General features: G+C 43.8%; 1 protein-coding gene and 1 pseudogene across 1 annotated transcript in view; both read left to right on the top strand.

The window, feature by feature from the left end:
- Nucleotides 1–12,024, top strand: part of kiaa1109 (KIAA1109 ortholog) — a 92,149-nt gene extending 80,125 nt beyond the window's left edge. The window contains 17 exon segments of the mRNA XM_070443383.1: nucleotides 480–641; nucleotides 802–941; nucleotides 1,118–1,316; nucleotides 1,434–1,637; nucleotides 3,960–4,136; nucleotides 4,338–4,478; nucleotides 4,709–4,954; nucleotides 5,982–6,135; nucleotides 6,430–6,587; nucleotides 6,805–6,994; nucleotides 7,152–7,369; nucleotides 7,507–7,758; nucleotides 8,053–8,256; nucleotides 8,363–8,557; nucleotides 10,239–10,373; nucleotides 10,610–10,769; nucleotides 11,019–12,024. Of these exon segments, the coding sequence (XP_070299484.1) occupies nucleotides 480–641; nucleotides 802–941; nucleotides 1,118–1,316; nucleotides 1,434–1,637; nucleotides 3,960–4,136; nucleotides 4,338–4,478; nucleotides 4,709–4,954; nucleotides 5,982–6,135; nucleotides 6,430–6,587; nucleotides 6,805–6,994; nucleotides 7,152–7,369; nucleotides 7,507–7,758; nucleotides 8,053–8,256; nucleotides 8,363–8,557; nucleotides 10,239–10,373; nucleotides 10,610–10,769; nucleotides 11,019–11,244 (3,161 nt within the window). The 3' untranslated portion in view covers nucleotides 11,245–12,024.
- Nucleotides 12,025–14,680: 2,656 nt separating this feature from the next.
- LOC111963371 (XK-related protein 6-like) lies at nucleotides 14,681–22,070 on the top strand (annotated as a pseudogene).
- The last annotated feature ends 908 nt before the right edge of the window (nucleotides 22,071–22,978 follow it).

The following is a 22,978-nucleotide window of genomic DNA, read 5'->3' as shown; positions in this document are numbered from 1 at the left end:
ACGTTTGGTTGAGGTTATTGCTGCCAATGGAGGGTCAACCAGTTATTAAATCCAAGGGTTCGCATACTTTTTCCACCCCGCACTGTGAATGTTTACACGGTGTGTTCAATAAAGACATGAAAATGTATAATTGTTTTTTTATTAGTTTAAGCAGACTGTTTGTATATTGTTGTGACCTAGATGAAGATCAGATCAAATTTTATGACCAATTTATGCAGAAATCCAGGTATTTCCAAAGGGTTCACATACTTTTTCTGGACACTGTAACATGTAGACCCAAAAAGTAAATGAAAGCACAAGATCTTATTTCTTAACTTTTTGGTTTTATTTCCTTGTGAGCGAAAAACATTTGTTAAATCTGTCCCAATATCTGTTTCACTTTGTGTTTTCACTCTCTTACCAATGTTGGTTGGTGTAGTGAAGCCTTGTGTGTGTGTGTGTGTGACCCTGTCCAAACTCCAATCATGTCTCCCCTGCAGCCAAAGGCAAGGGCAGTGGTGGGGTGAAGACAGCCAAGCTGTATGCCTGGGTGGCCCTCCAGACCCTCCCAGAAGAGATGGTCATAAGCCCTTGTCTTCTGGACTTCCTGGAGAAAGCCTTGGAGACCATTCCCATCACACCGGTGGAAAGGAACTATACTGGTATGTAGGGTCATTCCATTGCAAATACATCACCTGTTCACCTCACCTCTTTGGATTTTAATTGTACAAAACATCCATAAATGTTTGCTGGACCTAAAACATCAACAACTTACAAAACCGTTGCTCAAAGCTGACCCCTTTTTGTCTCTGTGTGTCTCAGATCTGAACTCCCAGGAGGAGGACTTAGGCCAGTTTGATCCAGTGGAGCCCCTGGAGGAGTCCACCACATCCCTGGTGTCCTCATCCACCTCTGCCTACTCCTCCTTTCCTGTGGACGTGGTGGTTTATGTCAGAGTACAGGTAACCTACCTCCGTCTGCCCGCCTTACTGTGGCCCCCATAGCTCAGTTCATGTCACTCTGTTCTCCATTGTACAATATGAGTATGTTTTGCTGTCATAATGTCCAATCCCTGAGACACCACACTCAAAGTAATGACGTTTTCAAATTCTATTCTAATATGACTCAATGTCTCTAGCCCTCTCAGATCCGCTTCAGCTGCTTGCCCATGTCCAGAGTGGAGTGTATGCTGAAACTGCCATCTCTAGACCTGGTATTCTCCTCTAATCGCGGTGAAATGGAGATCCCATCCAGCACCCAACCTACCGACAGCCCACATACACCCTCCTCCACCCCCCCGAGCCTACACATCCTCAAACCACCCCCTGGCAAAGGAGGTATAGATAGCAACACTCCAATGCACCTGTAAAGCAACTTCTAGGTGTGTGAGTGGATGAATTTTGTTTTCTAAGCCTATCTGGTCCATAATAAAACCTCTTTGATCTAACCTCCAGGTCCCTCTCCATCTCTGGGTAGCCCTCTGGGCCGAACCCATCACAGCAGCAGCCAGTCAGACCTCACCGCCCCCCCCAGCAACTCCTCAGGGCTCAGCTTCACTGCCTGCATGTCAGACTTCTCCCTCTACGTGTTCCACCCTTACGGGGCAGGGAAACAGAAATCTGCTGTCACAGGGCAGGCACCAGGCCCAGGACCTCTAGGTATGGAAAAGTTTAGTGGAAAGTTTCTCAACTTTAACATTTCTCATGTATATTCTAATATTCTATAGCAATTTGAATGTTTTTGTGGGTTTTTTCGGAGTAGATGGTCGGGTGCCGGAACATTGACCCGAAACTAAGCCCATTTCATTCCTTTATTACATTGAGACACGATCACATTTCCTTATTTATTCATGGTAATACTTGGGAACAGATTTTTTAAATTAAACTTATTCTTAACTGATTTTTATTATTTCTTTACCTAAGACTAAAATCCTAAAAAAATATAGACAGTGCCTTCAGAAAGTATTCACACCCCTTGACTTTGTCCACATTTTGTTGTTACAGCCTAAATTTAAAATTAATCAAATTGAGATTTTGTGTCACTGGCCTACACACAATACCCAAGAATTTTTAAGTGGAATTATGTTTTTAGAATTTTTTACAAATTAATAAAAAATGAAAAGCACAAATGTCTTGAGTCAATAAGTATTGAATCCCTTTGTTATGGCAAGCATAAATAACTTCAGGAGTAAAAATGTGCTTAACAAGTCACATAATAAGTTACACTCTGTGTAAGTTACTCACTCTGTGTGCAATAATAGTATTTAACATGCTTTTTGATTACAGCATCTATGTACCTCTCACACACAATTATCTGTAAGGTCCCTCAGTCGAGCAGTGACTTTCAAACACAAATTCAACCACAAAGACCAGGGAGGTTTTCCAATGCCTTGCAAAGGAGGGAACCTATTCGTAGATTAAAAAATAAATAAAATACATTAAATATCCCTTTGAGCATGATGAAGTTATAAATTACTCTTTGGTTGATGTATCAATACATCCAGTCACTACAAAGATACAGGCATCCTTCCTAACGAGAGGAAGGAAACTGCTCAGGGATTTCACCATGAAGCCAGTGGTGGCTTTAAAACAGAGTTGAAAGGCTGTGATGGGAGAAAATGTGGGATGGATCAACAACATTGTAGTTACTCTACAATACTAACCTAAATGACAGAGTGAAAAGAAGGAAGCATGTACAAAAAAAAATGTAATCCAAAACATGCATCCTGTTTGCGTTAAAGTAAAACTGCAACAAAAAAAAATGAAGATAAATTAACTTTATGTCCTGAGTACAAACTCTTATGTTTGGGGCCAATCCAACATAACACATTACTGAGTGCCACTCTTCATATTTTCAAGCATGGTGGTGGCTGCATCATGTTATGGGTATGCTTGTCATCGGCAAGGACTAGGGAGTTTAAGATAAAAATAAACGGAATAGATCTAAGCTCAGGCAAAATCCTAGAGGAAAACCTGGTTCGGTCTGCTTTCCAACAGACACTGGGAGCCAAATTCACTCATAACACAAGGCCAAATATACATTGGAGTTGCTTACCAAGATGACATTGACTTTTCCTGTGGCCTGGTTACATTTTTTACTTAAATCGTCTTGAAAATCAATGCCAAGACTTGAAAATGGCTATCTAGCAAGGATCAACAACCAACTTGACAGAGCTGGAAGAATATATTTTAAAAAATAATTAGCAAATATTGTACAATCCAGGTGTGCAAAGCTCTTTAGAGACTTACCCAGAAAGACTCTCAGCTGTATGTCGCCACCAAAGGCGATTCTAACATGTATTGACTCAGTGGTGAGAATGAGATATTTCTGTATTTCTTTTTCAATAAATTGTGTAGATGGGTGAGAACTTTTTTTTAAATCCGTTTTAAATTCAGGCTGTAACACAACAAATGTGGAATAAGTCAAGGGATATGAATACTTTCTGAAGACACTAATTAGCATCATAAAATCCCCATAAAAATCTGTCAGTTTAAACTAGAGATATCTATATTTTTTTTGCATTTGATACGGGTATCTCAATCCACCGCATCCGCCGACGTTGCACTTCCGCATCTGTGGTGACAGAGCTAGAGCAGTGTTTGTCAGATCATGAGACATCCCGAAAATCGGTCTTCTCTCAAAATCGTCTGTAGCGTCCAAACGGTTTGGCCTACAAACTATTATGGACCCTATGGAAAGATGACTCTCACGAACACAATAGTTCATTTTGCTGTACGACCCCCACAAGCATCTTGGGACTTGTCTGAAGTCGGTACAGTCGGCTTCCTTATCCCCTGTTCTATAGCCCATGTTTAGTCCTGTGCATTATATTGCAGTGAAGTCTACCAACTACGCTGTGCAGCATGCCTTATAGTAATAGTGTACTTTCACAGCAGGCTTGTTCGGTCTTCCATCAGTTCAATGTGTAGCATTAAAACAGCGCTATGAAATGTCGCCTCATTGCTGTTCTTTCCTTTAAGGTACAGTGGATGAGGAGCCGTCCTCTGTGACTGGGAGGAAGGATTCCCTCAGCATCAATCTGGAGTTTGTCAAGGTCAGCCTGTCCAGAATGAGACGCACCGGAGGACCAACCTTTATCGAGAGTTTTATACCCGGCAAGGGGGGCAAGATGGACACCACCCTCATCAATATCTCAGGTGCCTTATCTGCTCTTGAAACGGGGTTAATGGTTGGACACTGTCTAACCTGAGCTCAATCTTTGGTCTTCAAAATGGGAATGTCATTTATATCTTGACAATGAAGCTGATCCATTTTGACATTTCAATTCCCCTGCCAAGATGGTTGAATCCACAGACACTGGTATTCCTGGCCAACTTTGAATGTTTTCTCTCTCTTAGCTGTGTGTGACATCGGCTCTGCCTCCTTCAAGTATGACATGCGGAGGCTGAGTGAAATCCTGGCCTTCCCCAGAGCCTGGTACCGCCGCAGCATCGCCCGACGCCTCTTCCTAGGAGACCAGACCATCAACATGCCAACAGGTAGAAACACAACTCCTCGATAGGCCTTTGAGTCCTGAGAGTGTAATTTTCCTTGTGTAATAAATTATCAACATTTTTACTTCTGACTGGGTTTATTTCCTAGTTACTCTGTTTTCTCTCACTCTCCGACTCTGTTAATGTCAGTCCCTTTAAAACCGTAGGAATGTTTTCCCCAAACCTGTGTTGTTTTCAAAACATGCCCTTTACCTGAACCTGCTTCTCTCCTCCAGCCTCGGGTCCAGCCACCCCAGACTCTGTAGAGAACATGGCCCAACACCTGTCACCAGAGTCCAGCCGTAAAGCCTACTGGAGGACCTGGGACGGTAGCACTGGGCAGCACATGCCCCAGTCCCCCAACGTGTTCTCAGACCACTCCACTGGGAGCAACATGTCCCCCGGGGGCCTGTCCTCCCACCTCAAGTCCCCGGCCCCCGGACGCACCAGGAGTGTCTCCGATTCCTCTGCCCCCAGAAGAGGTACCAACTCAAAAATGAGTGCTCAGCATCATCAAGGAACACTATCTAATTAAACCTGTGTTAATGTCATTTATTTTAGCTTAGTATGGAGATTATTTTCACAAGCTAGACTTAAAATGCAGTTAGAATGATGAATGAATACTATATCCCTCATTAAGACTGAGAATAACTTTGTCCGTAATAACTTTGCCCGCAAAACACCAGTCTCAACGTCAACACTGAAGAGGCGACTCCGGAATGCTGCCCTTCTAGGCAGAGATCCTCTGTCCAGTGTCTGTGTTCTTTTGCCCATCTTAATATTTTATTTTTATTGGCCAGTCTGAGATATGTCTTTTTCTTTGCAAATCTGCCTAGAAGGCCTCTCAAACTAGACACTCTAATGTACTTGTCCTCTTGCTCAGTTGTGCACCGCGGCCTCCCACTCTTCTTTCTATTCTGGTTAGAGACGGTTGGCGCTGTTCTGTGAAGGGAGTAGTACACAGCGTTGTACAAGATCTTCAGTTTCTTGGCAATTTCTCGCATGGATTAGCCTTCATTTCTCAGAACGAGAATAGACTGACGAGTTTCAGAAGAAAGTTATTTGTTTCTGGCCATTTTGAGCCTGTAATCAAACCCACAAATGCTGATGCTCCAGATACTCAACTAGTCTAAATAAGACCAGTTGTATTACTTCTTTAATCAGTACAACAGTTTTCAGCTGTGCTAACATAATTGCAAAAGGGTTTTCTAATGATCAATTAGCCTTTAAATAAAATTATAAACTTGGATAAGCTAACACAACGTGCCATTGGAACACAGGAGTGATGGTTGCTGATAATGGGCCTCTAAATGCCTATGTAGATATTCCATTCAAAATCAGCCATTTCCAGCTAGAATAGTCATTTACAACATTAACAATGTCTACGCTGTATTTCTGATCAATTTGATGTTATTTTAATGGACAAAAAATTTGCTTTTCTTTCGTAAACAAGGACATTTCTAAGTGACCCCAAACTTTTGAATGGTAATGTATTTCCCTCCCATACAGATTCTGTGAACAAGACGTCCACACCATCGTTCAATAAGAGCGGCAAGGCAGCCGGCCCCCAGGGGACCCCGTGGGAGACACTAGTGGTGTTCGCCATCAACCTGAAGCAGCTCAACGTCCAGATGAACATGAGCAATGTCATGGGCAACAACACGTATGTCTTCCTTTTACCCCTCCCACTCAACACACTATACTCTACACACTAGGAGCCAGTTTCCCAGACACAGATTTAAGTCTATTCCTTATAATTCATATCAGCATATTACTTAATGTCTATATCTGACTACCTATAAAAACATAACACAATCCGACATATAACCCTTACCAAAAGTATGATTCTAAACATTGAAATATTTCTGTTGAAACATACCATGTCTCATAGAAAGCAGATGTTGATTATTCATGAGGAGGTGGGTGGAACTAACTTTTTGCTCTTGTTTACCTCTAGTTGGACCACCAGTGGGCTGAAGAGTCAGGGTCGTCTGTCAGTGGGTAGTAACAGAGACAGAGAAATCAGCATGTCCGTGGGTCTGGGCCGCTCCAAACTGGACTCTAAAGGCGGCGTGGTGGGTGGCAATATAGATGTCAACACCCTGGAGATGGTCTGTAAGTACAGGGATGGGGAATCATGTATTATGCCACTGGCATGTACTGTTTTTGTGCGATTCCAAAACACATTGTTATGGATGTCAAAGATTGAACTCTGGCCTCGGGCTTGGTGTTTTTAAATGATAAATGCATCCAGCTCTAACTTAAATATCCCTGTCAAACGAGTAGAACTTGAAATCCCTCTGCCGATCCTAACAACACATGTTTGTTGAAGCCCACATCTCGGAGCACCCCAACCAGCAGCCCAGCCATAACATCCAGATCACCATGGGTTCCACGGAGGCCCGTGTGGACTACATGGGCTCCAGCATCCTCATGGGCGTCTTCAGCAACGCAGACCTGAAGCTTAAGGATGAGTGGAAGGTCAACCTGTGCACTGTGGAGACAAGCCTATCAGAGAAAAGGTAAATAAGCTAGCCTAGCCTACCAGAGAAAATGTATAGCTATAACACCTCTGGAAGCTACATTCTTGTATGTTCTCATTCTCCCTCTGTCCCTCTTCTCATATTATTTGTTCCTATTTTTTTACCTCTCTTTCTACCTATCCCTCCTTCTCTCCAGTAAGATATTTGTCCAAGGGGACTTGCAGTGGGATATCTTCCAGGTGATCATCTCGCGCTCCACTACCCCCGACCTCATCAAGATTGGGTTGAAGCTGCAGGAGTTTTTCACCCAGCAGTTTGACACAAGCAAACGAGCATTGTCCACATGGGGTCCAGTCCCCTACCTGCCCCCCAAGGCACCGGTCATCAACATTGAGAAAGGTGCTGCAGAGCTGTGTAAGTATCCATTGTGACTGGGTTCCCGGGTTCAAGTAAATGGACTGTTTTTTATCTGAAGGCTCATCCACTCTTTCCGTCCCTTTCCCCCTCTATTGCCATTGCACCTTCCGGCTCTCTCCCTTTCTCTCTCCTAGACATGGATGCGGCCCACCATCGACACTGGCCTGGAGTTCTGAAGGTGATCGCCGGGTGCCACATCTCCCTCTTCCAGATGCCTCTTCCAGAAGACGCAGTGCAACTGGGTGGCTCCATTAGTCTCCATGGCAACCACATGACCCTGGCCTGCTTCCACGGGCCCAACTTCCGCTCCAAGTCCTGGGCCTTATTCCACCTGGAGGAGCCCAACATAGCTTTTTTGACTGAGGCTCAGAAGATATTGGAGGACGGTAAGGCTTTCAAGAGACTGAGAGGAGGGATGGGGAATTTTGATTTATTTGGGTAAAGAACTATACAACAATATGTACAGTGTCTTCCCAGAGGATAGGACTTAAGTGTTTTAATTGATACTTTTGTTTCCAAAGTGGTCCTCAATGGTAAAAATCAAACATCTAATGATCAAAGACTAGAAAAAATTATGAACAACTACATTACATTCATATAGGCATACAAAGTGGCACATCATCCCTAAGCAAGTTAAGCCCTAAATACCTCTAACCTCAACCTATTTTCTATCCAATCAGGCTCCACTGATGAGTCCACCTACATCGTGCAGACGTTGGCTTTTAATCTGGGTCACAACACTATGGAAACCAAACCCTGCGGGGCGCTAGAGAGCCCCATGGCCACCATCACCAAAATCACCCGTCGCCGGCACGAAAACCCGCCTCACGGAGTAGCCACGGTCAAAGAGTGGTTCAACTACGTAACTGCCATGAGGAATGAGGGTAAAGGGTACTAAATACTACCAATGTCAAATTCAAGGTCTATTGTTTCCTTTGACCCAATGTTATTCAAGACCTCTGCCTCATTCTAATGTATCCTGTTCCCCAGAACTGAACCTCTTGCGCAACGTACACGCCAACAACCCAGAGAGCGGGGCGGCCGCCAAGAGTTCAAGCCTGCTCAGCAGCTTCAGCGGCTCTTCTAGCTACAACCACGAGACGGAGACAATCTTCGCCCTTCCCAGGATGCAGCTGAATTTCAGCTCCAAAAACTTTCAGGATCCCGAGGAACCCTCCTTGACTGGTAGGCTCAGTTGAGTTATACACTGAGTGTACAAAACATTGAGTTGCTCCCCCCCACCCCTTTGCCCTCAGAACAGCCTAAATTCGTCAGGGCATTGACTCTACAAGGTGTCTAAAGAGTTCCACAGGGATGCTGGCCAATGTTGACGCCAATGCTTCCCACAGTAGTTGTGTAAAGTTGGCTGGATATCCTTTGGGTGATGGCCCATTCATGATACACACGGTAAACTGTTGAGTGTAAAACCCAGCATCGTTGCAGTCCTTCACACACTCAAACCGGTGTGCCTGGCACCTACTACCATACCCTGTTCAAAGGCACTTAACCCATAAGAGTCTAAGTCGGGGGGGGTCTACTAAGCTATATGGAATTGTTTTAAGAAGGTCATCCCAAGGATCATTTAGCTATTTGATTTAGAATTTTTAATACCCCTTGAAAATGTATAAAAATTATTTTTGGCCTTTATTAGCCCATACAAACACATTGAATAACAGATTCACTGCATGGAAGAACAGTCCCCAAAATATCTAAAGGAAGTTTCTAACATATATCTGAGAGACACTACAAGACCAAAAGTATATGTGGACACCTGCTCATCGTACATCACGTTCCAAAATAATGGGAATTAATAATGAGTTGGTCCCCTATTTGCTTCTATAACAGCCTCTACACTTTTGGGAAGGTTTTCAACTAGATGTTGGAACATTGCTGCGGGGATTTGCTTCCATTCAGCCACAAGTATTAGTGAGGTCGGGCACTAATGTTGGGCGATTAGGCCTGGCTCGCAGTCAGCGTTCCAATTCATCCCAAAGGTGTTCGATTGTCATGCTGAAACAGGAAAGGACCTTCCTCAAACTGTTGCCACAAAGTTGGAAGTAAAGAATTGTCTAGAATGTCATTGTATGCTGTAGCGTTAAGATTTCCCTTCACTGGAACTAAGGGGCCTGAACCATGAAAAACAGCCCCAGACCATTATTCCTCCTAGACCAAACTTTACAGTTGGCACTATGCATTGGGGCAGGTAGCGTTCTCCTGGCATCCACCAAACCCAGATTCGTCGGTCAGACTGCCAGATGGTGAAGCGAGATTCATCACTCCAGAGAACGCATTTCCACTGCTCCAGAGTCGAATCGCAGTGAGCTTTACACCACTCCAGCTGAACTTTGGTATTGTGCATGGTGATCTTAGGCTTGTGTGCAACTGCTCCTGACAAACAGTTGTTGTGCTGACATTGCTTCCAGAGTTTGGAACTCGTTAGTGAGTGTTGCAACCGAGGACAGCACCCGGTGGTCCCGTTCTGTGAGCTGGCTGAGCCGTTGTTGCTCCTTGACGTTTCCACTTCACAAAAAATAACAGCACTTACAGTTGACCGGGACAGCTCTAGCAGGGCAGAAATTTGACAAACTGACTTTTTGGAAAGGTGGCATCCTATGACGGCGACACGTAGAAAGTCACTGAGCTCTTCAATAAGGCCATTCTGCTGCCAATGTTTGTCTATGGAGATTGCATGGCTGTGTGCTCAATTTTATACACCTGTCAGCAACCAGTGTGGCTGAAATTGCTGAGTCCACAAATTTGAAGGTGTCCACATACTTTTGTGTGTGTAGATATATATCTATCTTTATATATATCTATCTTTGTTGGAAAGCAAGGTAACGACACTATTGTTTCCCATCCGTTTCAGACTCCAACAGTAAGCCTAAGGTGGAGTGCAGCCTGGTTACTGAATTCACCGACCACATCTGTGTCACCATGGACGCAGAGCTCATCATGTTCCTGCATGACCTGGTCTCTGCCTACCTGAAAGAGAAAGAGAAGGGTGAGAGCACCTGAAATGTCAACAGCAGCAGCACACTACATTGCACAACCTAGAACAATTAACTGTACTTTACATTAGATTAGAGCACTGAACTATATATAGAAAATAAGAGCAACAAAGGTACAACTAAAATAGAATTTCAGTTGAAGGTGCTGTTTGATTGCGGAACTAAAAAAAAAGGAGAACCAAGGCACTCTTTATAGTTTCTCTCCCTCTCTCCCTTCCCTGGTCTGAAGCCCTTTTCAACCCCCGGATGTTTGCCACTCGGCCTGGTCAGAAGAGCCCAACGGCCCTTAATGATGAGAACTCCACAGACAAGGAGGATGGCATCAACTACACTACGGTGGACTGGAGAGAATTCATGTGCAACACCTGGCAGCTGGAGCCCACGCTCAGGTAAACCAGACCCCTTCCCTCAGACCCAATATATGCCACTATGTAGACACTTTTATCCAAACTAACAGTACAGTAAGTGCATACATTTGTAGTATGTGTATGTGATCCCTGTGTTTGACTCCTTAACCCCTCACCTGAGCATTTCAACTACTCCATAAGCCCACTTTTAGGCCTATACACTAACCCTAAACCCTTAAGTCATACATCTCTGAGGTTTCTTGACACAGTCTTAATAATTCATTTCCACAGGCTCATCTCCTGGACGGGACGGAAGATCGATCCTGTCGGCGTGGACTACATTCTCCAGAAGCTAGGCTTCCACCACGCAAGGACTACAATTCCCAAATGGCTCCAGAGGGGAGTGATGGACCCCCTGGACAAGGTCCTCTCTGTCCTCATCAAGAAACTGGGCACGGCCCTGCAGGACGAGAAAGAGAAGAAGGAGAAGATAGGACGAGACAAGGAAGAGCACTAACACCAACATCCATACCTTCTAACACAACACTTTAAAAACTGGAGGTCAGACAGTAAATCGTCAACAAACAAAACACTGGAAAACTGGAAAACACTGGATAGTTCCTAGACTTGCTGTACAGTGGATAGCGTAGGTACATTTACCGCTAAGCCGTGTGAATTTCAACATAGATGTTTACTGTGGTGCATGCCACTATGGGTTTTGACAGAAAAATGTGCACTGTTTTTATGTATATTTTGAACAAAATAGTAAGTCTTATTATTTGGCAGCTTAAAATAATAACCCTGAAACCCCAACATGAATTATATGATATACATGCTTTATATGGTTGTTGTCAGAACAAACACGTTGACGTCATCATTTATGATACTTCTTTTATGGTTCATTACCTTTTTTCTGATGAGTGTGGGGGTTACTTCTAAATCATTGCCTTTTCTTTGTTTCCAATGGTATAGTTGGAATGAGGAATCTCATTTTAAGTGTCAGCTTTTCTAAATTGATCCCAATGACAACAGTTTTTGGAAAATTTTCCTATGAACTAAAAAGTATTGGATGGTTTAAATCCACTTATATAATGTATTGTAATGCTAAACCATGGTTAATTCTTTTTTTTAATCTTAATTTAATGGGGATCAGAAATGTATAGTCTAAAACCCATGTGAGCTGGGTGTGTCAAGCCTGTTTTTTTTATATGTGCAATAGATCCGTGTATATAAAATGACTGTGAATTTCTTAAGTGTTGATTTCTGAATAAAATAAAATCATAGCCATCCAATTTTACATCTGACTTCGTTGTCATATACAATGAGTGTACAGAACCTTATGAGCACTTCTTTCCATGACCATAGATTTCACCTGGTCAGTTTATGATCCCTTATTGATGTCACTTGTTAAATCTACTTCCATCAATGTAGATGAAGGGGAGAAGACAGGTTAAAGGATTTTTAAGCCTTGAGATAATTGAGACATTGTGTATGTGTGCCATTCAGAGGGTGAATGTGCAAGACAAAATATTTAACTGCCTTTAAACGGGGTTAGGTAGTCGGTGCCAGGCGCACCGTTTGTGTGAAGAACTGCGACACTGCTGGGTTTTTCACACTCAACAGTTTCCCATGTGTATCAAGAATGGTCCACCACTCAAAGGATATCCAACCAACTTGACACAACTGTGGGAAGCATTGGAGTCAAAATGGGCCAGCATCCCTGTAGAATGCTTTGAACACCTTGTAGAGTCCATGCCCCGAAGAAATTAAGGCTGTTCTTAGGGCAAAAGGTTGAGTTGCAACTCAATATTAGGAAGATGTTCTTAATGTTTTGTACACTGTGTATAGCCTACTGTTATTTATCAGATTTTCTAGATTTGAGTCAAGTGACAGTTGTGTGTTTCTCAACAAAGAAAAAGCTTTAACCTGGTTGCTGTGTGTGCGAGCAATGGGAAGGTTACTATACTCCAGACCTCTTGTGGGTTCTGTTCAGACTATCCTGCAGATATTTTAGCTACAGTTATGCACTATGTGCAGTGAACCGTCAGTACGAATGGGAAAATCCCATTCCAAATGTTTGATTGGGTATGGTGAACCAAATGTTTGTGGCCAGAAGATGGAGACCAAATGTCGCTGTTTAAGTGGAATGCAACGGGAGAAGCTATAAAGACACTTCTGACCTGTAAAACGGCTTACCAAAATCTAAAACTGACCTTTACCTTAACCTCAACCTAATTTGAACCAATTCTGATTTTTTTTTTATTAAGCCTCTGAAACAGTCCCAAAAAGGTTTTGCATGTCAGCAGTCAAGTTTTCAAGATACTGGTCTTTCAAAAAGCAAAGTGTGACAAAATGATGTGGCAAGTGACACTGCTTTTTGACAGACCACAATATTTTTCTGAAATAATCAAAATACAAATCGAAATAATTTTTTCACAAAAGTAGTGCACTTGGCCTTTACTAGTCTTGATATAGCCATCAGTAGCTGCAGGCAAAACATTTATTCAGCATTGTCGGAGACTGCTGAAGGAGAGCAGCCGCTGGTGAGACTTTTTTTTTTTTACCTTTTATTTATACCGTTTTGTCTCATTAAGATAACATCTCTTTTCCAAGAGAGACCTGGTCCAATAAATGGAGAGCAGCTGCTGGTGAGACTGCTGAAAGAGAGCAGCTGCTGGTGAGACTGCTGAAAGAGAGCAGCTGCTGGTGAGACTGCTGAAGGAGAGCAGCCTGGTGTATGACCTGCTAGAGCTCAGCATGCAACACATACCCCTGACCACCGGGGGGAAGCATTCACACACATGCACCCTGACATCACAATTCTGAGGTATATTAAGATCCAAGATGGTGGACCGTTGTTTTCAAGGTAATTTACTCATGTTGGCATATACTGATTCATAGACCGTCTATATTCGGGTTGTATCCGATTTATACGGACCAACGTCACATGCACACTAGCACTCAGTGTGCACAGGGTGCAACGCGAGCAGCGACGACGTCATCCAGAAACATGGCAGACATTGGATGAATATAAAATGTTCATATGTTCGGCTGTTAATATCTTTGAGTGATTAAAAAAAATTGGCCTCAGCTACAATTATTTGAAGAATTCAATGGATGTTTTGTGCACAAAGGTGATGACTAAAGTGTCTTATTAGGAATTTTCAAATCTGACTTCTCTATGTGGCCATCTGTGGAAATTGTCTTTCTGGGCTGGGCAACAGTTAAACTGCAGTACTGAAACAAAACTGTAGGATCAGTCGAAACTATGATTCTAGAATGGAATCCTGGCCCTTTGCAGCCTCACACACACAAACCCAAGATTAGGTAAGAGGATCTGGCAAGATGTCTAGGTTACACACACAAACAATAACAATAAAACAAAACAAAAAATGTAATTGGTAAAAAAGTTTATATGAACAATATTGAAACTTGTCAATCCTGATGCATTTGTGTTATTATGGGGCACTGTTATCATATATTTTCATAAGCTTATTTGAAACTGGTTACTAATATTGCACTTTAGTAACCAACGATGTATCGTAAAAAAACGTTGAATTTGGGAAACCCAGCCAAGATGTCTGCATTCAGAAACACACTAGTTATCTAACAGTCCACAGGACTACATTTCAAAGCAGAGCACCAAGTGTCACATCAATTAAAATCACATACAATCCCGCTTCTAAAAAACAATTCTTATTTTATCTCAAGTGAGCAGTACATCTTCCTCTCTCCCTCGGTCCAATTTAATATAAAGTGTTATTGGCATTATGAAATATGCAAATATCGATATTGCATAAGAGTCCCTGTAGCCAGTAGACTCGTGTGGTTTGTATCTGATACACATTAGGAAAAACATGGAGAAATAGGAGAATTGATTATAGAACAAATTACAACTGACTACCTCTCCCCCTCTCTCTCTCTCTCTCCATCTCTCTTTCCTTCACAGACCAAATTACCAGACTCCCCTTCAGCCACCCTGGGATGGTAGTCATGGCAACATAGAGGCTAATCTCCAGTGGACACAGAAAGAGAGAGGGAGAGAATGAAAGAGTGAAGAGGCTGGTTTGTGCTTTATCCCTCCCTCATCCCCCTCTTCTTAAATCCTTATAATTGCTCCTCCCCTACCCCCTCACTATCTCTCCCATCTCCCACCCCCCCTTCCTTCCTCTCCCTATCTCCATCTCTTCTCCCCTCTCCTTCCTCTCTCCCTCTCTCTCTATCTCATCTCTTCTCCCTCTCCTTCTCTCTCTCACTATCTCCATCTTTCTCTCTCTTCTCTCTCCCTTCTCTTCTATCTCCATCTCTTCTCCTTCTCCTTCCTTCTCCTATCTCCATCTCTTCTCCCTCTCCTTCCTTCTCTCCTCTCTCTCTATCTCCATCTCTTTCCTCTCTTCCTCTCTCTCTCCTATCTCCATCTTCTTCCTCCTCTTCTCTCTCCCTATCTCATCTCTTCTCCCTCTGCTTCTCTCTCCCTCTCTCTCTATTTCCATCTCTTCTCCCCTCTCCTTCCTTGGCAGAGCTCACGCACACACACACACATATGTTCTGGGTGATTAGGCTGGCTGAGCTATTGGCCTGAAGCCTGCTGAGGGAGGGAAGAGAGGGGGGTTGGGAGAGAGAGTGTATGTACAGATGTGCAGATGTTGTGTCTAGTCTTGCCGCTAGGAGGCGGAGTGTGTGTGAGTGCGTTCTGACCTGAGCTGTGCAGCGCAGAGGGCTCAAGCAGTGAGGTGGAGCGGACAGCTCATAGGCTGCTGTGGTGTATGTGTGACAGGTTGAGAGACAGGCTGGGGAAGGCTGAAACGCTACCACAGCTCCACATGGATGAGGATTAATTCACTGGCTTTTCACACACTCATGTCTCAGCACACACACACACACGTCTCTTAGCAGGGAGATGCTGCATTACGTCATAACAAGCCACTGTCTCCCTAGATGACCGTGGTGAGTACAGCCATGTAGAAGATGCAGAGGGAGCGAGAGACTGGGAGATGAAGAGAGGCTGGAGGAGGAGAGGAATAGGAACGGATTCAACCGCTGCCACTGGTCGCAAGGAGCGCCTGGTAGGAGAGGGGATAGAGTGTTTCCTAGAGAGGAGGGCGATGAGGAAGGGAGAGGAGGAGGAGGCAGAGGGGCAGCCACCTTCGTGCGGTGACCGGCTCTGATGGCTCCCCGGGAGAGTCAGAGACAGAAACACCGCGGCTTGGGAGGGACAGGAGGTATTTGGGAAGTGACGTGGAATCAGAGGAGGTTGTGTTTTGGTTCGGGACGAGAGGAAAGGGGAGGAACATGGCAGCGCAGTCTGATGGAAGGGGAGGGGGAGAAACGGAGGAAGGAGTGGGGGAGGGGGTGTTTGATGGAGACACAGAGGAAGACTGTCAGCCTCTGGACTCTGCAGCTATCCACATCTGCCTCTGCTGTCACTCTGCTGTCTGCTACTGGGGCTGTCGCTCCAACTGCCTGGGAAACCTGCTGGGGAAAGACACTACTGGGTAAGAGTGTGTGTGTGTGCGTGCGTGTTATGATAATTGTCTCTGCTATTCTCATTTTGAGCCTTTTACCATTATTATTATGATCATTATTATAGAAGGATTGAGGGTACCGGAGTTGGCGGTGGTAGGAGTTTGAGGGAGACTCGCTGCCCGCCAGAAGAGGGACTGTGGCTGGACTGTCTCTGGTTGATCCTGGCTCTCCTCGTCTTCTTCTGGGATGTGGGAACAGACCTACTTCTCGCTGCGGACTACTATGACAGACAGGACTATCTGTGGTTTGGCCTGACGCTCTTCCTGGTGCTGGTGCCGTCGATTGTAGTTCAGATACTGAGCTTCCGCTGGTTCGTCCAGGACTACAGCGGAGAGTGTCTGACCACCTGGCTGGGGACAGTGGACTGCAGCAGGGGAGGAGAGAGAGAAAAGCTGACCAGGCAAGGGCCAGCCGGCCACAGAGGGGTTTATCCTGGAACAGACCGGGTCAGAGTGGCCTCAGTGTGGCTGTGGCAGATCACCATACACATTCTACAGCTGGGACAGGTCTGGAGGTAAGGACAGAGCATGCCCCCTGTTCTCACCTCCCCTCTCTTCTTCAATCAATCAAATTTCAATCAAATGTATTTTATAAAGCACTTTTTACATCAGCAGTTGTCACAAAGTGCTTATACCATATTGGGTAGGACACATTTGCCACCCAATATGTCCTACCCAATATTCAGAATAGGTTAATTCATTACCCCCAATCATTTCTTTAAAATACTTTTTATTTTTTTTATTTTATTGGGTCGTGGGGCCCCCAGATAGCATATGAACATGTCAAAAGCAATGGCAAAATTTGTAGAATTGCAGGAAATTAGCTTTTACTGTGAACTTTGGGCACAAAAAACTTTCCAACTCCTCTTTCTCAAGTTTCAAACACAAAATGGGGTTTGCCTTTGGTGGTGAACGATGTAGCTACTTTGTTAGCTATGCTAGCCACTTGTAGCTAACTAGTAACTCCACTATGTGTTGACGTCATTTCACAGGATATGTTTTTGGACGTAAGCTGTAGAGATCGGTACGAAATGCCACTTCTGTAGCCAAAATCTTATGCAGCAATTTTTTTAAGCATTAAATGACCTTGTGTGATGGTGCATTGATCAGTTATACAGTTTAAAGGAATTATTTTTGTGTTTTTGCCCAAAGTCTAACTGTCCAGTGTTTCCAGATTTCTATGAAATATGACCTGGAATGAATTACAATATGAGTTTTTTTTTAATTTGGAAGGAAAATGAAGTATGTTAAAACACAGCGTTTCTGCGTTGGAATTGTGAGGGTGTACCCCAACAACAGAATGGTGTGGGCATATACCAGTCATTAAAATGTTCATGCAAGTAGACCGCTGATTAGCCAGCTCATCATGACATCATCCTCTATGAGGAAATAGGAATTATTTTTGAAAAGGTCTGTTTGAGATACAAGTGTGAAATGTTTTTTTTTTTAAGTGTTTCTTCTCCAATTTATGCTTTGGCCACAAATACAAGTATAGGATGAGTCAACAACATTATTTGGGTATGAGTTATTAACTTTTAAAAGTGAGATTTACACTGGACAGTTACTTTAAAACTGCAAAAAAATATCTCTGCCTCATGTCAAAATGTGAAGAATACCATGAGATAAGCTATAAAACAGCACATTTTTCTCTCTGCCACATGGAAGGATTTGTAGAATTGCAGGACATTTGCTTTAAAACTGCTAAATGTTCTCAGACTCAAGAGAAAATGTGTAGAATAGCATTATAAAACTGCACATTTTTCTCCCTGCCCCATGACAAAAGGTGTTGAAATGCAGGAAGTTAGCTGGTTTCCTAAAAATATGTTTATATCTATATTTTCTTTTTTGTGGGGGGTTGGGTGGCCTTCTACTTATCCTTCCACTTGTGCTGTGTTTTCAAAATACCCCTCCATATACCCCTCAAAATAACACTCAAGAGAGGCATAATAAGTCATTTCAAACTGTGTAGAATTGCAGGGAATGTGTTTTAAAATGTCATAAAGAAAATCCGGGGTGGACCACCAGGACCACCCGTCTACTGTTCATCCCCCAATATCTACACCACAATTTTCCCCTTGGCTTATACAGATACCCAGCCTAAAACTCCAAAGAGCAAGCAATGCTGAAGCACGGTGGCTAGGAAAAACTCCCAAGAAAGGCCAGAACCTAGGAAGAAACCTAGAGAGGAACCAGGCTGTGAGCGGTGGCCAGTCCTCTTCTGGTTGTGCCTGGTGGAGATTACAGGAGTACATGGCCATTTAGGTCATTCGCATCACTTCTCCTCTTCTCTCCTCCCTTCTCCTCTCCCATTCTCTATTCTCTACTATCTAATGAAGTCCATGTACTAGATCACGTGTTAACCTCACCGTGTGTGTACAGGTGGAGAACAAAGAAGAAAGAGTCTGCCGCTGACACACAAACACACACAAAAAAATGCACGCACACACTGGAAGTCAATGAAGGAGGTGATATTTAGGATGTGATTGGCTGTAAGTATTAGCTAGGCTACTCAAAACATACAATAAATGGCTTATATAATTAGCAAGGAAGGGCACATATGCAGAACCAGCACTGGCACATATAGCACCAGCACATATGCAGAACCAGCAAAGCTTTCTTTTTTTTTCATTCGGTAAAAACAGTTTGAACCTATTTGGGCTCAATCGATTTCCATCTTCTCTTGTGTTTTCTCTACACTCCCACTGTCTGTGTCTGACACAGCTAGATAATTAGCTGGATAGCTAACTAGCTAGCGGAGCTGATAGTCACAAGGCTAGTTAGCCATCAAACTGGAAAAACACTACATCAAAACATCCTGACTGAACACCAAAGGTCTAGAGAGGAACCAGGCTGCTCCATGCCACTCCACTCGGATATCCTGTGTGTACCCCCCCCCCCCCATCTCTCTCCTTCTCTCCCTCTCTCTGTCAGACTAATCTTTCATGGCCTAGGTGCCTGAGGGAGATGTTGAGTGGGCTTAAGAGCTAGTGTGTGTGTACGTTTGTAACAATCTCCCTAATAGAGTCTTTCCCAAAGATTGGTGTGTGTGGAATGTTTCAGTCTGATTGAGTTAGATCACTGTGAGATGGAGGGAGGGAGTAGAATGGGCAGAAACAAGAGCTTGAACACGCATAACAGAAGTGAAGGGGGGAGGGGAATAATGGATAGCGACATACAATTTTTTACCAAATTAAACTCTGTTGTGATGCGGCATCTTGCAGGTTTATCTGGTGAAATGTGTGCATGCGTGCATGTGTTTCTACTGTATGTGGCCAGTGAATTATTGATGTCGTATGAAATTAGCTCATATGATGCAGCCCAGATGGTTGTATGAGCATGTCTACACACATACTCACACATACACAGACACGCACAAACCCCACAAGCACAGCCTGGGGCACTCAGTGTTTAATCTGATTCATTCTACACAAACCGTCTCACTCTCTCTCTCTCTCTGCCATGATTATTGACCTCTGACCCCCAGGTATATCCGTACGTTATACCTGGGTATCCAGTCCCACCGTATGAAGGAGCATAAGGAGGCACAGAGGAGGTTCTACTGGGCCATGATGTTTGAGTACGCAGACGTCAACATGCTGCGGCTACTGGAGACCTTCCTGGAGTCAGCTCCTCAACTAGTACTACAGCTCTGTATTATGATACAGCAGAACCGGGCTGAGACTCTACAGTGTACGTATACACACAGTTCACACACACACACTCACTGGTCAACTGGTATTACAGCTATCAAGATGAGTCACTCCATCTCTCTCCCTAGGTATATCTAGTCTAGGCTCTCTTCTGTCTCTATCCTGGGTGTTGGCCTCGTACCACAAGCTCCTGCGCGACTCCAGAGACGACCAGCGCAGTCTGAGTTATCGCGGTGCCCTCCTCCACCTTCTCTGGCGCCTCCTCACCATCTCCTCCCGCGTTCTCTCTCTCGCCCTCTTCGCATCCCTCTTCCACCTGTACTTTGGCATCTTCGTGGTGCTCCACTGGTGTGGCATGGCCCTGTGGGTGGTGCATGGCGGAACAGACTTCTGTATGTCTCGCTGGGAGGAGGTGCTGTTTAACATGGTGGTGGGCATCGTCTACATCTTCTGTTGGTTCAACGTCAAGGAGGGACACACCAGGGGACGCATGGTGGCTTACTACTCTGTGGTACTGGCTGAGAACACACTGCTCACTGGACTGTGGTATGTAGACAGACAGATAGACAGACAGGCACACACCTACAGTATGTGTTTTATCTTCGAATAGGTGTATATCTCATGATTGTACAGAGACAAATGTGTGTGCGTGGATATCTTAACAGTTGTGTGTGTGTTACAGGTATGTGTATCGTGACCATGAAGAGACAGACAGCTACGCGGTTCCAGCGTTGTGTGGTGTCTACCTGTCCTTTGCGGGTGGAGTACTGGTGATGCTTCTATACTACGGCCTTCTCCACCCCTCACACACACACCCCACCCCGGCATCGACCTGGTGGGATGAGCTGCTGTGGGGTAACCCCTTGCCCCCCTCAGCTCCACCCACCCCAGCCCACCTGGCTGCCCCGTTTCACAGTGATGACATCATCGCAGAAGGCTGTCTGCCGGTGTTCCAGGTGCGTTGGCCCGCCAACCTCGAGGCGTTTCGAAGGTCCTCTGATAAAGATTGACATGCCAGGAAACGTTACCCGGCTGGGACGCTCACTACGTGGACAGACGGCTGCGAAGGACCATCAACCTACTACAGTACCTGACGCCTGCAGCCGCAGGCATACGATACAGGGACAGACCTCTGCTCTATGAACTACTGCAGTACGAGTCTTCTTTCTGACACATACACACATAGACAAACACACATATTTTACAAAGTGCGCACATGTAACCGATGTGAAATGGCGAGTTATTTAGTGGTGCTCGTAGTAGTGTTCAACCGGTGACCTCACCCGCTCTGACCTAGACGTAGTTGTTCCCTTATGCAAGGACCACAGCTTTTGTGGAGTGACAGGTAACGATGCTTCGTGGGTGATGGTTGTTCATCTGTTCAGAGGGTCCCTGGTTCGAGCTAGGTTGGGGCAAGGAGAGGGACGGAAGCGACACTGATACACACAAATGTGACTCTTCTCTCTGTTTTTATCTCTTCATCTCTGTTTTGTATTTCTCACTCTGCTGAGAAGACTGGATAGTGAACAGAAGACAGCATGTCATGTTTATTTCACGTCTTCATGAATAATACTAAAAGATAATATGAAATTAGAAAAAATGTGAATGTAATATAAACAGCGGCCTGAAAGCTGTCTCCTAGCGGGGAGTTTATTCTCTTTAGTTTGGTTAGCTGGGTGTTTATTCTCTTTAGTTTGGTTAACTGGGTGTTATCTTAGTTTGGTTAACTGGGTGTGTGTTCTCTTTGTTTGGTTAACTGGGTGTGTATTCTCTTTAGTTTGGTTAACTGGGTGTGTATTCTCTTTAGTTTGGTTAACTGGGTGTGTATTCTCTTTAGTTTGGTTAACTTGGGTGTGTATTCTCTTTAGTTTGGTTAACTGGGTGTTATTCTCTTTAGTTTGGTTAACTGGGTGTGTTATTCCTTTAGTTTGGTTAACTGGGTGTGGTATTCTCTTAGTTTGTTACTGGGTGTGTATTCTCTTTAGTTGGTTAACTGGGTGTGTATTCTCTTAGTTTGGTTAACTGGGTGTGTATTCTCTTTAGTTTGGTTACTGGTGTGTATTCTCTTTAGTTTGGTTAAACTGGGTGTGTATTTCTTTAGTTTGGTTAACTGGGTGTTTATTCTCTTTAGTTTGGTTAACTGGGTGTGTATTCTCTTTAGTTTGGTTAACTGGTGTGTATTTCTTTTAGTTTGGTTAACTGGTGTGTATCTCTTTAGTTTGGTTAACTGGGTGTGTGTTCTCTTTAGTTTGGTTAACTGGGTGTTGTTCTTTTATTGTTACTGGTTTTTCTCTTTAGTTTGGTTAACTGGGTGTGTATTCTCTTTAGTTTGGTTAACTGGGTGTTTATTCTCTTTAGTTGTGGTTAACTCGGTGTGTATTCTCTTTAGTTTGGTTAACTGGGTGTGTATTCTCTTTAGTTTGGTTAACTGGGTGTGTTTATTCTCTTTAGTTTGGTTAACTGGGTGTTTATTCTCTTTAGTTTGGTTAACTGGGTGTTTATTCTCTTTTATTTGGTTACCTGGGTGTTTTATTCTCTTTAGTTGGTTAACTGGTGTGGTATTTCTTTAGTTTGGTTAACTGGGTGTGTATTCTCTTTAGTTTGGTTAACTGGGTGTGTATCTCTTTAGTTTGGTTAACTGGGTGTATATCCTTTAGTTTGGTTAACTGGGTGTGTATTCTCTTTAGTTTGGTTAAGTGGGTGTGTATTCTCTTTAGTTTGGTTAACTGGGTGTGTGATCTCTTTAGTTTTTAACTGAATGTGTATATATTTATATGTACAGAGATGTGTGTGTACTGTGTGTGTTGTGCCTGAGCTGTGAGTCATAGTAAATTATGTTTGCTTGTTTGTCTGCTCAGGAAGGCACAACATTACAGAACGTTAAGATAGACATGAATTGTGTGGAACAGATAAGATTTTCTGTCATGTAGAATACGGATATGTGATTCTCTTTCTGATGACCTCATCCCTGAGGTAGTCATGGTGACAGAGACCTTTACCTGACTACGTCTGACCATCCCTCCACCAATCAACACTAAGCCTTCCACCGATCAACTTTATATGGTGCAAATATATA

The sequence above is a fragment of the Salvelinus sp. IW2-2015 genome, linkage group LG4q.2 (assembly GCF_002910315.2).
Source record: "Salvelinus sp. IW2-2015 linkage group LG4q.2, ASM291031v2, whole genome shotgun sequence".
In the NCBI taxonomy this organism is placed as follows: Eukaryota; Metazoa; Chordata; class Actinopteri; order Salmoniformes; family Salmonidae; genus Salvelinus; species Salvelinus sp. IW2-2015.
Note: the sequence above shows the minus strand (reverse complement) of the source record. Positions and strands in the feature narration are given on the sequence as shown.